The 15,398-nt window shown below is 40.7% G+C and overlaps 1 protein-coding gene across 4 annotated transcripts in view; it reads right to left on the bottom strand.

Moving 5' to 3' along the window:
* The window catches only part of FAM118A (family with sequence similarity 118 member A), a 243,075-nt gene extending 230,517 nt beyond the window's left edge, over positions 1-12,558 (bottom strand). The window contains exons 1-7 of one of the 4 annotated variants that reach the window (XR_012776474.1): positions 12,421-12,557; positions 9,135-9,190; positions 7,650-7,902; positions 6,154-6,375; positions 5,409-5,537; positions 4,365-4,650; positions 853-885 (exon numbers count right to left, since the gene is read on the bottom strand). Coding sequence is in view for 3 of the 4 variants with exons in the window: in XM_075507562.1 (XP_075363677.1) it covers positions 853-885; positions 4,365-4,650; positions 5,409-5,537; positions 6,154-6,375; positions 7,650-7,902; positions 9,135-9,190; positions 12,421-12,483 (1,042 nt within the window). In the remaining variant the exon portion in view is untranslated. Of the gene's footprint in view, positions 1-852; positions 886-4,364; positions 4,651-5,408; positions 5,538-6,153; positions 6,376-7,649; positions 7,903-9,134; positions 9,191-11,373; positions 11,690-11,739; positions 11,852-12,420 lie in introns of those variants that run through there. The other 3 variants (XM_075507562.1, XM_075507571.1, XM_075507581.1) reach the window with 3 other exon arrangements.
* Positions 12,559-15,398: the final 2,840 nt, after the last annotated feature.

The raw sequence follows: 15,398 nt of genomic DNA, 5'->3' as shown, positions 1-15,398 counted from the left end.
AATAAGTTAGTAAAGGAGCTTTATGTTACGTCTAACTGGAATAAATTGTGCTCAAGTTTTTAGTTTCTTCTCCACTGATGCCTAATTTTACTTTACTGAAAAAGTGATTTATGAACTCATCTGAAAGACAGATAAGCTTAAAATCTAGTTGGAATTACAAAAGTAATCTCTGACTTTCAAGTATCTTGGACCTTGTGTACTTTTTGATTGTGAAAAAGTGGAGGTTTTTAATCTCCTGCAACGCCAAAGACCCTTGTATGCAATAATGAAATGATACTTTTATACAATTTGCAGCAGCAGCACAAATATCTTCAAAGTGTAATCTTTTTAAGTTGAAGTGTTGTTTCAAAGGGAAGTTTTGCTATTTTATACCATAAATTGGAATGTATTATTGCTCTGCTTATTCACAGAAGTATCACAAAGATACCTGAACAATGCTTAGCCAAAAATTCACCTTCAGTATGACACATTTAAGCTGGAGATTCACTCTTCTATATCTTCTTAAGGAAAGTGTTCAAAATAGCCAAATGTATGTTTGGAAATTTAAGCTAAAACCTCATGGATGTTATTATCATCTTAGAATACTCTGATCAGCATTAATAATTTTTTATATATGTTTTCTGGAGCTTTCCATTCTATCATTTGTCATTTTATTGACAGCTGAAAAGCAGCAGTTATCTGCTAATATGTAGAAAGAAAGTAAGAGGGTAAAAAGAGAGTCTGTTAATCAGACTTTCAGAGCTAAATCAGAGTGCTGCACAATAATCATTTAATTACTTTGTAAATAAGAAACTTATTTTTATCTCTGTGATAGATTATGAAACTTTCTGTGAAAATAAGAACATTACTTACCCAACAGTGTTGTGCTGTCCACTCGATCAGCATCTAGAGAAGCGTAAGAGACAGCAACAGCACAAGTTAGCATCCAAAAAGTTTTTATACTTTTATGCAACATCCCAAAATAGCAAGGTTGTATTTAGAATCATAGAATGGTTTGGGTTGGAAGGGACCTTAAAGATCATCTAGTTCCAACCCCCCTGCCATGAGCAGGGACACCTTCCACTAGACCACGTTGCCCAAAGCCCCATCCAGCCTGGCCTTGAACACTTCCAGGGATGGAGCATCCACAACTTCTCTGGGCAACCTGCTCCGGTGCCTCACCACCCTCATAGTGAAGAACTTCCTCCTTATATCTAATCTGAATCTACCCTCTCTCAGTTTGAAGCCATTACCCCTTGTCCTATCACTACATGCCCTTGTAAAAAGTCCCTCTCCAGCTTTTTTGTAGGCCCCCTTCAGGTACTGGAAGGCTGCTATAAGGTCTCCCCGCAGCCTTCTCTTCTCCAGGCTGAACAACCCCAACTCTCTCAGCCTGTCTGCACAGGAGAGGTGCTCCAGCCCTCTGATCATCTTTGTGGCCCTCCTCTGGACTCACTCCAACAGGCCCATGTCCTTCTTATGCTGGGGGCCCCAGAGTGGAATGCAGTACTCCGCGGGGTGGGGTCTCACGAGAGCAGGGTACAGGGGCAGAATCACCTCCCCTGACCTGCTGGTCACGCTTCTCTTGATGCAGCCCAGGATATGGTTGGCCTGGGCTGCAAGTGCACATTGCTGGCTCATGTTGAGCTTCTCATCAACCAACACCCCCAAGTCCTTCTCCTCAGGCAGGGCTGCTCTCAATCCATTCTCTGCCCAGCCTGTATTTGTGCTTGGGATTGCCTCAACCCATGTGCAGGACCTTGCACTTGGGCCTGTTGAACTTCATGAGGTTCGCACGGGCCCACCTCTGAAGCCTGTCAGGGTCCCTCTAGATGGCATCCCTTCCCTCTGGCATGTCAACAGCACCACACAGCATCGGCATTTGTCATCAGCAAACCTGCTGAGGGTGCACTCGAGCCCACTGTCCATGTTGCTGACAAAAATGTTAAATAATACTGGTCCCAACACAGACCCCTGATGGACACCGCTTGTCCCTGGTCTCCACTTGGATATTGAGCTGTTGACTGCAACTCTGAGTGCGACCATCCAGCCAATTCCTTATCCACCGAGTAGTCCATCCATCAAATCCATGTTTCTCCAATTTAGAGACAAGGATGTCATGTGGGACAGTGTCAAGTGCTTTGCACAAGTCCAGGTAGATGATGTCAGATGCTCTTCCCTTATCCACCAATGCTGTAACCCCATCGTAGAAGGCCACCAAATTTGTCAGGCACAATTTGCCCTTCATGAAGCCATGCTGGCTGTCACCAATCACCTCTCTGTTTTCCATGTGCCTCAGCATAGTTTCTAGGAGGATCTGCTCCATGATCTCGCTGGGCACAGAAGTGAGACTGACCACCCTGTAGTTCCCCAAGTCTTCCTTTTTTCCCTTTTAAAAAATGGGTGTTATGTTTCCCCTTTTCCAGCCACTGAGAACTTCCCCAGTCTGCCACGACTTCAAATACGATGGATAGTGACTTAGCAGCTTCATCTGTAGATTGAGAATTCTGCCAGGGCATGATTGCTGCAGCCCAGGCTACCTCCAATCTTGACGTCTCCAATAGTGAGCAACAGGTCCAGCAGTGCCTCTCCTCTGGTCAGGCTCTCCATCACCTGTACTAGGAAGCTGTCCTCAACGCACTCCAGTAGTTTCCTGGACTGCTTGCAGTTCACTGTGCTGCTTTTCCAAGCAGATGTCCAGGTGGCTGAAGCCCCCTGTCAGGATCAGGGCCTGCATTTCTCATTTCTTTCATATAACCCTTTTAACAAACTCCTTCTGCTATTTTTTAAAAGAGAGTTTGTAAATAAGCATGCAAAAAATGAAACCTGACAGTTTGGTAATGTAAAGAGCAGTTACGCACATTTGAAAACAGTTTTGTTTGGAATCTTGACGTATGAGATCAAAAAGATTTTGAAGTCAGAGTAAGGTCCTTCTTCTTGCAAGTATTATAATTGCCAACTGGTAATTCCACTGAACGAAAAGGGGAGCATTATAGTCTGATTTGCAGTCATTTCCATTTAGAGCTTACGTAAATGTATCTCCCACCCCGTTTTGACATCAATGGCTGCTTTGCGATAAATGGGGTACTCCAGACTCAACAGGCTCTAGACACTGCTCAGACTATGAAAAGTATGTCCATCACATCCATCAACAGCAGTATGTCAAAGAACAAACTACCAGGCTGAGGCTAGTTCAGTGTCTGAAATTGCACCCCAACTTACTTTTAGGTGTCTACACTGCAGACAAACTTCCTGAAACCTGGGTGCTGTGCTAAATATTTTTCCTAGCCTTTATGGAAAGAAAAAATGTAATCCAGTCTAAATGTAATATTCATCCAGTTACAAAAACCATTACATAATCTGGGCACACACCTGCAGTTTTCTTTTAGGGAGGGCAAGGGGAAGGTTCCTGTTATGCACCACTTGGGAATAATTTTAGACAAAACAGTTTCACTGACATGATAAATAAAAGAGCTGTGGAACAGTATTCTTCCCAAGGTCATCTACTCATTTTCCTCAGTTCTCTGGATAAGCCATAGTAGAACTGTCCTTGTTTGGAAAACATTAAAGAAATCTCTTTCCTTCAACATACAGTTGTTGTTTTTCCCTGGTCTTGTATTAAAGGCTCTTCATTGTTACAGCTAAGTAATGTTACAAGTTGAGAGACGACAGGATGGAAGGGAGCAGGGCGGGCAAGTAGGTGAATGGACCTAGTTAGTAAAATTTAGCTCCCTGTCAATGCAGGACTGTTGCCTTCAGCAAAGGTATCAAATTATTTCCCATTTTAGCATTAAATGCCCTCTACAGAATGCCATTCACTGTCACAAATGGAGTATTATTCCACAGCCTCTTCTATTTTATTGTCACAAAACATTATCCTCACACTCAGGTTTTCTCCCCATTAGCCCTAACTATTGGTTAATAGCCAAACACTATTGGGTGTACTGATTTAATTTCCCATCCTATGCTTAATCAGATATTGTGGCTCAACCAGCTTATCCCACCAGTTAATTCCTTCAATTCTTTTAGTCTCTCTTACTGATATATCATATTTCATATAATGTAATACTCTAGTAGAGTATTTTGACTAGAGTAGCTCACACCAAAAAAATACACGAAGTAAACATCTTAAGCAAACACTTACAAAAAGACAAACTCAGAATTAAAGATTAAATTTGCAAGAATCCACAGACCTTACAGAAATAAATTTGGTTACAATTTTGTCATGTGTTCCAACTCTGCATGCCATTCATAAGCAAAGATGCTGCACAGGCCTACTGCTAGCTACGCACGAGGTCAACACCTCAGACCAACTGCTGACTGTTCAGACATGGCATCCTGCTATGTACCTACTCAAAATTTTCCTATTAAAGAGGACACATTACCTGGACTTCTCTGCTTGCAGATTTGTGCAGTCAGATCTTGTACGTACTCTGGGAATTGTTTAAAGCAGTCCCCGTAGGACACTACTTTTATTCCGTGCAGCAGCATATCTGCCTGGAGCTTAAAAAAGTGGTCTTCATTTTCTTTAAGCACCAACATATAATGTTCTAAATCCACTTTATTCTTCACAGTATAAAGAAAAAGAGCTTGGAATATCTGATCACGCAGAGTCTCTCCACAGCCCAAAAACAAAAAAGACTTGGTTCGATACAAATTTTGAAGAACTTCCTGTTAAGAAATATAAACACACAAGAGCTACGTTTACGTCAGTAGTCAAAAGGCCAAGGTAAGAACTTTTAAAATATGTCAGACTTAAAAGGAGAAGCAGAGCAGACATGGCTATTGAACTGAATTAAGCATATGTTTTAGGATCAGGGCAAACTGACATCTCATAAGCACTGTTTCTAGAAAAAAAATTATATTCAAAATCAAAGATACCATACAAAATTAAGCAGACACGTAAATATTTCCAGTAAGGGAATTTTAAATTGAAAGAATTATGATGACAGAATATTAGGCTCCCGTTAGGTCAATCTGTAAATAAGGAAAATTAATATTCTTGACCAAATGTTTGACTTCTTAGAATACCTAAGATACGACATTAAGGCCAGGATCCAGAGCCAACAACAGTTTATGCATTATTTAAGCCCCTAAATAATGCATCCAAGCAATCAGATGGTGATGAATCCTTGTTCTGGTGTCTAGTATTTCAGGGATAATGTTCTTTCATGAGATAAAGACAAAGAACTCTAAAACTAAGACATACAACTGAAGGTTTTGATTGTGATTTACAAAGAAGCAGTATACAAGAGCATACATTGCCCTAGCAACATAGCTGGCTTTCTGAATAATACTGCCGTTTTTCTGGGCACCAATTATTTAATCTATACGATCTGACAAAACCCTAGCCTTAGGTAATGTGTATGCAGTGATTACAATAAAATAGTTCGACAAAACATAGTAAAAATTTTAAAGATCACACGAACCATGACTTCAGGATCTTGAGTAACATCTTTATATCCAGAGGGATCTAGCACCATTCCACAGGGATCTGTATATAAGCCGTGAATATGAAGAACTCCGTATTTTATATGACCTCTTGCCCACTGAAGAACCTAATGCAAATCACGCAAGTTACATTCTATTGTTATGCTATAATATACTACAATAACCAAGATTGTGCAAAACTATACAGCTATCCTAACTTATAAAACCACCTAAAGCAGAAATAACTTATTTTGCACTTTTCTGCAGCAAGAGATAATTTTAATTACTGATTACACAGCTTACTTTACATTATAATAAAGAGGTGATTGCTGATACTGAAGATATCTCTGGCTTTTTGGTCTAAACAAGCATTCAACCGAGAAGAAAGTTCCAGCAACACTGACAGAAAAAGATATGACCAGCAAATTAACTACCAGCTAAGTGAAATGGTATTTGTGATTGTAACAATTACTTCACGTAAGTTAAATAAGTTAGTGGGTTTTTTTCAGGGAGTGGTTAATAAGTGTGTCACTGAAGTTCTCTTTGATAACTGTTAGCAGACTATTCAGAATAAAAAGACATGTAAAATAAATGTCTGTGCATCTGCTGTTAGCTTACAGACATGCTTTACCAATTAAGAAGTTTTAGCCTTGACACTCTTTAAACAGGAAAACATCTTTCAATGAAGCTTACGAGCTGCCTTCTCTTATTATAAGTCTAAAAGTTTTACTGCTCTCATCATACCTTATCCTTATCTTTCAAGTCTAAAGATTCCATAGGTTTACCCTGTTGCTGACCAAATATTTCAAGTAAGTTATCATAGTTTGTAGTCAGAACCATTGTGCCTCTCTCCATGAGTCTCAGGATTGACTGCAGAACAACAGGATTCTGAATGTGTTGTTCCAAATTATCAAACACCTCCATTAAGCAATCCTGGAAGAAGTTGGGCTTCGTATCCCCAGTACGCTGAAGAAAGAAAAAGATGAACACTTCATAAGGACCCTGTGCACCACTGTAATTGCCTCCAACAGAAAACCCACATCATTTGTCTACTTAATGCCAAAGCATTTCTTTTAAAAAGGGCTCACATAGTATACAAAGCATAAAGGTCTGAATGTACAAAACCATCAAAACCAATCTCAAATTATTCAGGTGCTCTTGCTTCCACTTAACATAGCTCAAAATAATAGTCTGTTTTTCTCAAGGAAGCTTGTAATACAGGTACAATGAAACAAAACTATTTTGCTACAGTTAAATCCTCACTCGTCACTTCTAAACAAACATGGAGGTACACTTTCCTAAAAGCGTAGGTTGCATTTGCCCAGAGTATCTGCTGAGACTGACAGAACATGTAACAATTCTATAAAATATACGGGCTTTCTATTCAATAAATTGTATTACAGAACAAATGTCTGTCTATAAGCCAAATATAGTTACTGGCCTAACTACATGGAAACCTCACCTTTCTCAGTATGCTTTTACTGCTTTGAAAATTGTTCAGTGTACTAAAATTATCATTCCCTGGATTCAGAGTCTGTTAGAGGTTTGGGTTTTTTTTTTCTTTTTTTTTTTTGCTTCCTGGTTTAGAAAAATGTATTAATCATTAAATCTGCTACAAAGCCTAACCATACATGCAGACTCCTCCCAAAAGAGAGAGGTTATTATTATACTTTGCCTGTAGAGAAGCTCACCACATGTTGCAAAAGGCTCAACACATCCTACAACTTAGCAGTATGTATGTCAGCCTAATTATTTCAACTAGAAGACTTGGCGAACCTGTTAAGACAATCTGAAAATCTCTGGAACCTAAGATGAATGGCTGAAACGGGGCATGTACGGACTGTCTTCAGTGAAGTGTCAGCTGCAGCGGTGATTAAGTCTGTGTGATGTAAGGCATCAGTAGGGTCAAGGTTTACCTGTATTTTCAGGGTATCTCTAGTTTTAGGCAGCAGAGCTATAAATTCCTCTTTCAGTTCCAAGAAACATTATGGCAAATATTTAATAGTCAGGACTCTTGCTTGCATTAATTATGACAAAAGCTTACTTACACTAAAAACCAAGGATTTTTTAGCCTCTCCAAAATGTACAGTGTACTATATGATTACCATCAAAATTTCAATTTTTATGAGAAAAATTTCAAGTTTTAGAAAGCTGAAAAGCATTTTTGTTCATAACAAATGATAACAAAATAAAAGTATATAATAATTTTAGAAATCAATGTAAATTGTAAACATACTCACTGGTGACATTTTCCTGATGAGATCATGTGCAACCACAAGCAGGTCTCTATCTTTGATTACTTTTTTACGAAATTCAGCAACATCTCCCGGATGAAGCACCTCCAGCAGTTCAGCTGCTTCAATTACAGCCTCAATGCAGCTTCTCCAGGAGCACAGCGCTGGGATTCCTGGTGCTACTGCAGCACTTACTCCAGTTCCAATTACAAGAAGAAGGTCCTGAGGCTGCTTTCTTATTAGACTTTTTAAGAATTTTCTTTAAAACAGAAAACAAAAATCTTCATTTTTTACAGTGCACTAACTTGTCTGAAGATCTCATAACGACTCAAAAAGTCCATATGAACTAGTAATGCTTGTGCAAAATACTAACCAACCAAAAGGAACCGAGTTCTCCATTTCTACACAGAATAGTATTGGCAGCAGTTCATAGCCTTCCCCAAACCGACAATGTACTTGAAGTCTTTTTGTCATTTTAGACAAGTAAGTGTGCATAATTAATTAAAGCCAAAAAAATGGCAACAACTTCAAATCACTAATGTCTTTGAGATCCAACTGGACAATTACCAATTTTCAGTCCACTGGGCTAGCCAAACACCATTTGAAATGAAATTTTCAAAAAAGTAGTCAAAGGACTGTCCAACGATTTACTTAATACATGTGTGACTGAAAGTAAGTAGAACTATTTCAAAGGGACAAGCCACAATATTTCAAAGAAACAAATTTTTGTTTTTCTGGGAAAAAGCAGTATCTTTTATTCTCATTTATTCTTACTTTAGGATACACAAACATAAGAACAGTCATGCTTGTTCAGATCAAGGGTTCATCCAGTCCACTAGTCAGATGTTACTAACCACAGATTACTCTCAAAGGCATATTTGGTTCTACGTCGCTATTCACTGCGCAAGCCAGCACAAGAAACTGTCGAGCAAGTCTGCTTTTCGTGATTACTTTGCAAAGAAGTGAAAATGCATCCAAACCATACAGTGAAATCACCATATACAAACAAGGATTTCAGTAATACAGAACCTTAGAATTCCTTCAACTTTCAAAACTACCTTTACAAATTTTTCATTCCTATTAATCTGGTAATATGGATGTTTAACACCTCTTATTTCACAATCATCTGAAACTACCTAGCTAAAACTATAATGTTTAACTTGAAACAGCCTCAGGCAAAGCAATTAATAAACATGTAGATAAGGTTGCTAGCTAATGCCTTCCAAGAATACGTTGCTGATAATCCCCATGCCTTCCTGCTACATTCAGCACAAACGGTTTCCTCTCAGCAAGTATATTATTTATTCCTCACGAACAGCTTAACTGAGCATGAAGCACTCAGCCAGTGGAGAAACTAGCTTCTGGGACCATATCAAGTTTTCAAGTATGATGTTGTTCTTGTATCCAGTTTCCAGTAATGTATTTATTTCCACTGTGTTTTCAGATTTTCATTAAGAGACAGTCTTGTATAACCTTTGCAATACAAGTTACCTGGATTTCTGCTCACTTCCAATTGTTGATCGTTCTGACGAATCCATCTCTGAGCCCTAAGTAAAACAAAAAGTAAAATAATTCTTAATGCTTCTACCTTAAAAAAGGCCAAAATTAAAACCAGATGTATTGCTGTTAGCATTTTCTATTTATTCTTATCAAGTATTTTAAAATCAAGACTCTGTATGTCACATCCTAGTTAAGCCACACACTGATAGAAACAAAGCTGACAAAGCATGAGTGTGTAAACCTACCACAGCTCCATTTAAGCTCAGTCAACTGACATTTTGAAGCTAATGGAGATATGGCTATTCATGCAGCTGAAAAATACTTGTGTCTAAATTCAAGATAAAATTTATCATACCCAGTAAAATGTTAATTCATTTCAAGTAAATGAATGCATTTCTTGAATTTATTTTTTTAATAATAATCAGTTGATTCAACCAAGTTTGTGGAAACCGGACTTCTGCAACACATAAGGATCATGAGAGGCCCTCTGCTAGCCACCTGGCTACTCTACCAGACCACATAACATGAAACATTTTTTTTCCTCAGCAAGTATTTTAAGTAAAAACTTATTTCTGTATCATCTATACTGTCTTATGTCTAAAGCATAAGAAGGACTGCATCTTGGCAAGAGAATTTGGCTACAATATCGTCACTTAGAAATCCCCAAGTTTCATTACATTAATTCTTGGGTTTGTTTTTATAAGGATGTATTTTTCTTTGGCTTTGAAACACATCTTGGTTTGTGGTTGTGGAGATTGCAGACTGCAGATCCTAATCCCTCAGATAAGCGTTCTGCCAGACCCTATGGCTCATAAGGCTACTTGCCAGCTCTCAGGTTCACATGCTGGAAGCTAATTTGGAAGCAAGAGGCCTACGTTTGGAGATCACGAGGCCAAAAAGAAAAAAAAAAAGAACAAGAACAAAACCAAAAAACCCCACCCTATGATAGAGGCACATCAGCATTTCTGAGGAAGACACACAGATCTCTTCTGCAAATGCACCCAGAATGTCTTTTCAAGTGGAAAAATCTTTTCTTGTTGTAATATTTATTTTCTCCATGCTCCCCTTCCTTTGCTGACAGTATCCTACAAAGATGCTACACTATCATCTGAAGAACGTTAGCCCATTCAAAACTCAGAACAATAACCTATCTAGAGCAAAACACTTCAAAATCTAGAGAAAAAGATTCCTTTATATATGGAAAAGTGATGAGTTCACAATGCAAAAACACATGAAGGAAGTGCAACTTATCTATTCTGAAAAAGACTGTATTATTTTATAACCCTATCCAGTGAAGTATTTGGAAAAGAATCCCCAAGAAAGCTATAATAATTACATGAGTAACTTAGCAAAATTAATAAAATTAGCATCTCACCACAGGATGCTTGTCAGTACCAACATTTTAGACCTCATTGTTTCCTTTTATCCCTTAAAGTTGCTTCCTGGAAGCAGAAGCTGTGCAAATAAGTGGCAGCAATTATCACCAACCTGAAACAGCTAAATGGCTGCAAATGACAAAGCTCAGATTTCTCCATGCCTTTGAGTACTGAGTAATTGTGACCAGTCTGGAATATTCTCTTATTAGATGTAATCACTTCTTCAATGAGCAAACCTAGAAGAACAGAGGACCTGGGCACCAGCATTCAACAGTGGTTTACTTTTAAAAAGACACACTGGACTAACCAAAGGCGTGCGCAGTTGCTTTTCAACAACCTTTTCTCATGGCAGCCTGGAAATCGGACCCCGCTATGATCCAGATATGCCTGAAAGCGCTGAATGGGAGCTGCGTCTTTATTCCAAACACAAGGAGGGTTCATCAGAACAAATTCTAATTTCGTATTTTCTTACTGTTCGAGAAAGTAAGTTTTATTTAAGGATCTATGCATAAAATACGAGCTCTATCTGACTGGAACTTCAAGTCGACGGTCTGATTGAACCAAACGATTTTTCCAGGCAGTTTAATACATGAAAACAGCCTAAAACCTTCAACACAACGGTAGCACCAGGCAAAGGGAAGCTTCTTTCCCCTACCCACCCCAGGTGCCCGCTGATTCTCTCTGGGAAACAAAGCCAAGAGCACCAGGCTGGGCAGGACAGTAGTTTCTCCCGAGTTAAGTTCCCTGTCTCCCTCCGGTAACTGAACCGGCGTTACTCGGCGCAGCGAGGGGGCATGGCGAGAGCCTGCCGGCGCACACCGGCCTCCGGGCCGGCGGCGCTCCTCCTCCCTCACCTGCGAGTGAAAAGGAGCCGCTCCCCCGGCAACGCTGCCGGCGCCGGCCTCCCCTGGCCCGGCCTGCGCCGGCGGGGCTGGAGGCCCTGCTGCCCCCTGGCCTGCCCGGGAACGGCAGCCCCGCAGCCCCGCCAACGGCAGCGCGGCCGGCGGTTCAGCTCAGCAGCACGCGCCCCCCCGGCCAGGCCACCTGCCGCGCAGAGCCCTGCGGCCGCCATCCCCCCGCCCTGCCGGTCCCGGCCTTGCCGCCCCGGGGGAGACGGCTCTGGAGGCGGGGGGGGGGGGACGCGGCGGCAGGCGCGGACCCGAGCGGTGACACCAGCCCCCCGGCCCCGCCGGCATCGGGCCGAGCTCCGGCACCGTTACCTCATGGGAGCGGCCTCGCTCTGCCTTGCCCCGCCCCCGCCGCGCTCCACCAGGGCGGGGCCAGCGGCACGAGGCTCCCCCCGCGGCGACCGCCGCCCTCGCCGGCGGGGCCGTCCCCTCCCCAAAGGCTTTCCCCGCCGGCTGGGAAACAGCCGCCCTAGGAGCAAGATTCCGCCCGAGGACGGTTCCGCCCGGCGCCGGCGGGAGCCCCTGGCCCGGGCGGGTGGGGGCCGGCTGATGCCGGCTGCCCCGCGGGGCAGCACTCGCCGCATTAATATCTGCTTGAAAAATGCGACCCCTGTCACTCAAACCTGTGCAATGACTGAGCGGCAGCGGAGCTGAACAGATCTGCACCCCGCCGGCAAGCTAGGTGATGCTGGGCGAGTCGGTGCACGCTCCTTCGCCTTGCTTTCTTCAAAAAATGGAGATGGGTAACATTCACGCACCCCTAAAAACACTTGAAACTCTTTACAGGCAAAAATACGAATTAGCAGGCTACGAGTCTGTGTGAACAGAAGAATCAGTTATCAGTTACAGGAAAAAAGGCACTGGTAAACTTGAAGATTAATGGGGTTAGTGCTATGAAAACTTATACATGGTAGAAGTATTAAAGATAAAAAGTATTCGGGTGAGGAGAAAGCAAAACAACAAAAGAGCAGCAAAAAGAGACAGCAGAGTTACCTTCCGAGGCTCTACTGGAGCGCAGGCGTGACGCTCTGCGGTGACGGAGGCATAATTAAGCATAACACTGTGATGCGGTAACAGCAGGTGGCATGTCTTATCTGCGGGGACAGCAAAGCAGCCCGTTACTCACATACAGCTAGCTTGCTCAGCTAGGCACGTTTGAAAGCCAATAGCCAAAGCTCTCCTCCTCTTCAAATTGCCTTTTTTTTTTTTTTTTTTTAGTTTTTAATCTCTTAAAGCCAAAGCCTAAAAACCTCAAAGTCCCTTCACCGTGGCTTATTAAGGCGTGTGATTAACACTATTTAGCTCAGTTCCACCCTATTTTCTAACAGCAGTGCCCAGCTTTCTTTGCAACGCTGTGGATTTAATGAGACCACCGCACGAGAGGAGTCAGCTATGCATGAAAACCAGGCAGTCAGATACGTAAAGGCTGCTAATTGTGCCTAAGGAGACTATCGCAGAACCGTACCCCCGAATTCCAGTTGCAAAACTGTGTTGAAAATGTGTCATTCTCTGATTTTAGTTTCTTAACTGGAGTTCTCAAAACTACTCGTGATACCATTTTACAGGCTTTTGAAGACTTGAAGTACTTATTGGCATAAGCTTCCCAAACATAGGTCTTAAAATATTTTCTTTGATTCTCTAGTCAGTCATTTCTATTGTTTTGGGGTACAATCAGGATTCACAGGTTTTGCTTGCCTATATGATAGATTTGAACATTCTCTTTTGTTCGTCAAATGTCAGTGTTGCATTGACATTCTAGTATAGTTTTAGGAAGAATTTTGGTAAGGATAGCCAGTTTTAGAGATGACACGTAAACCCATTGTTTTTACTCCATATCTGGTGTTACTTTTGGCAAGAATAGTGGTGTTGACGGCACTGACGTCACTAACTTTCACTTTGTGTGGGAACATTGTGTCCTTGTGAACTGTCCATGTAATATTCCCTGGACATCACTTCTCGCTTCGTCATTTTTTTATATCACTATATTGCAGCGTCCCTAGAAAGGCTTAACAAACGTTTGGAGAATCATATTCATAGTGGTAAGGAAGATGGAGGATAGGATCAGAGAGAACAGGAAGGGAGAAGAAAGAATGTAACTACAGTCTCACCTGAAAACTGAAGTTTGTTGAGTTAGAGAAGCTCTGCAACACTTCTAGCTCTTTGTCTTTCACCCTTTGCTACTGCCGGGTACTCAGCAAGGTATTTTAACATACTGATATTTAGGGTTCAGTAGCCCTGAAGGTCAAAGATCTTGTGTTTCAAAAGAACCAGGTGATATTCTGCTCCCTAAACCCCAGTAACTATGTGGGAAATCCAGCTTGGAATGCCATTTGACACTGCCTTGTAATAATGTTGGAATGTATTACTAAACAATTTGCTGAATATCTTAGAATATTTTGTCAGCTGTAGATAGGAGTCACAAAGACTTGCTAAATATTTTCCTGAGCTCAAGACTCAAGGTCAGACCCACCCTGTAGATTCACAATACCTACTATTCTTCTTTGTTTCACATTAATTTAAAAAGCAATATGAAAGCAAATATTTGTGAAGAAAGGCCCTTGAAAGCTTTCCATTTTTCAGTCTGAATCAATTCATCTGATAGATGTTATTACCTTTTCCTGTAAGTCTTGCTCCTTTTATATCCTTAGACTACAATAACTATTATTGAAAAACCCCAACAGTACTCACAACAGTAATAAATTATGTAAGCTCTGGATTCCCTTGCAAGGGGTTAGGAGAGTCACTAAGGACAAAGAATATCAATACTTTTCAATCCAACGTGGTCCAAAAGTAGACATATAAAATAATCAAAAGGAGGTTTAGTATAGTTTTCCAAATCTACAGCAAGAGTCAACAATGTATTATTTTTCATTGTATTTCCTTGTTATTAAAACTGTATAGGAGAGAGACAAGCAAACACTGTTACAAGAAAATTGGCATAAAGCTCAGTAGCAAAAGTCACAGCAAGAAGATGAAGTGTGTTGAAACCTGTAAGCTTTGAAATAGGAAGGAGTTTCAAGAAGCAACAAAGGCAGGCAAGTACTGTTGCTACAATTGAGAAACTCTGAGAGGCAGAACACATATTTTAAACGAAATAACTACAGAAGCTTACCACTTGATTCAACCTAAGATTTATCTCTCATATTACAGTAAATTCATATGTTTATATGTTTACAATGCATTAATTCAGTTGCTTATTTTGGGCTTTCTTGCAGACTTTGGAAATATTACTCGAGGTGATGTAATCAGGATAAGAAATGCGGCTGGTTGGTTTTGGCTGGAAATGGCAATGAGTCTGATTATTCAGCTGTGTTTTTATGTACTGAGATGTAATGCTAATTTACTTTTGACATCTTGCTGTTTAATAAGTTATGATAAAGTAAATCCTCGTTTATGTTATGCCGGAACCTGCTGGTTTGAAAGAAAACAAGTACAACTCATAATAAAAGTTTATTGAGCTTGCTGAAAAGTATCTTTTCAAGACACCAACTAACTCGTGTCTTAATTTTTTTCATAGCAGGAAGCCAATTTGCCCCTGTTGATTGAGATAAAATTCCTTCTACATGCACAATGGAACTGTTAGTTACCCCCTGGTAGGTGATTACTTTTTTCTACCTCAGAGCTGACTGGATCTTACTAGTTTGTCATCTTTGTAAACAGAATAGTTTATAAAATGCTTTGAAGAAGAAAGATACTATCAGAAATTCAAAGTATGCTTTCAAAAGCCAGTGTCAGTTCACTTAGAGTTTACCTATGATTGAACATAGAGATTAATTTTCAAAGACAACCTTTTAATTTTTACTTCCAGCACTGTATGTGTATAAGCCCTGCAGAGTGACATGATCTGTCAAATAATTCTGCATGTAACTGCAGGTGTACACTAGGGCTTATTTTTAAAGTTGCCAAGTGATAAGCACATCTTCAGTGACAGGGACCAACAAGGTCTCTCTACAGTCAACTTAACAGAGCTT

Source organism: Mycteria americana, chromosome 1 (assembly GCF_035582795.1).
Source record: "Mycteria americana isolate JAX WOST 10 ecotype Jacksonville Zoo and Gardens chromosome 1, USCA_MyAme_1.0, whole genome shotgun sequence".
Lineage (NCBI taxonomy): Eukaryota > Metazoa > Chordata > Aves > Ciconiiformes > Ciconiidae > Mycteria > Mycteria americana.
The sequence above is the reverse complement of the archived record's forward strand: the minus strand, read 5'-3'. Positions and strand labels throughout refer to the sequence as shown.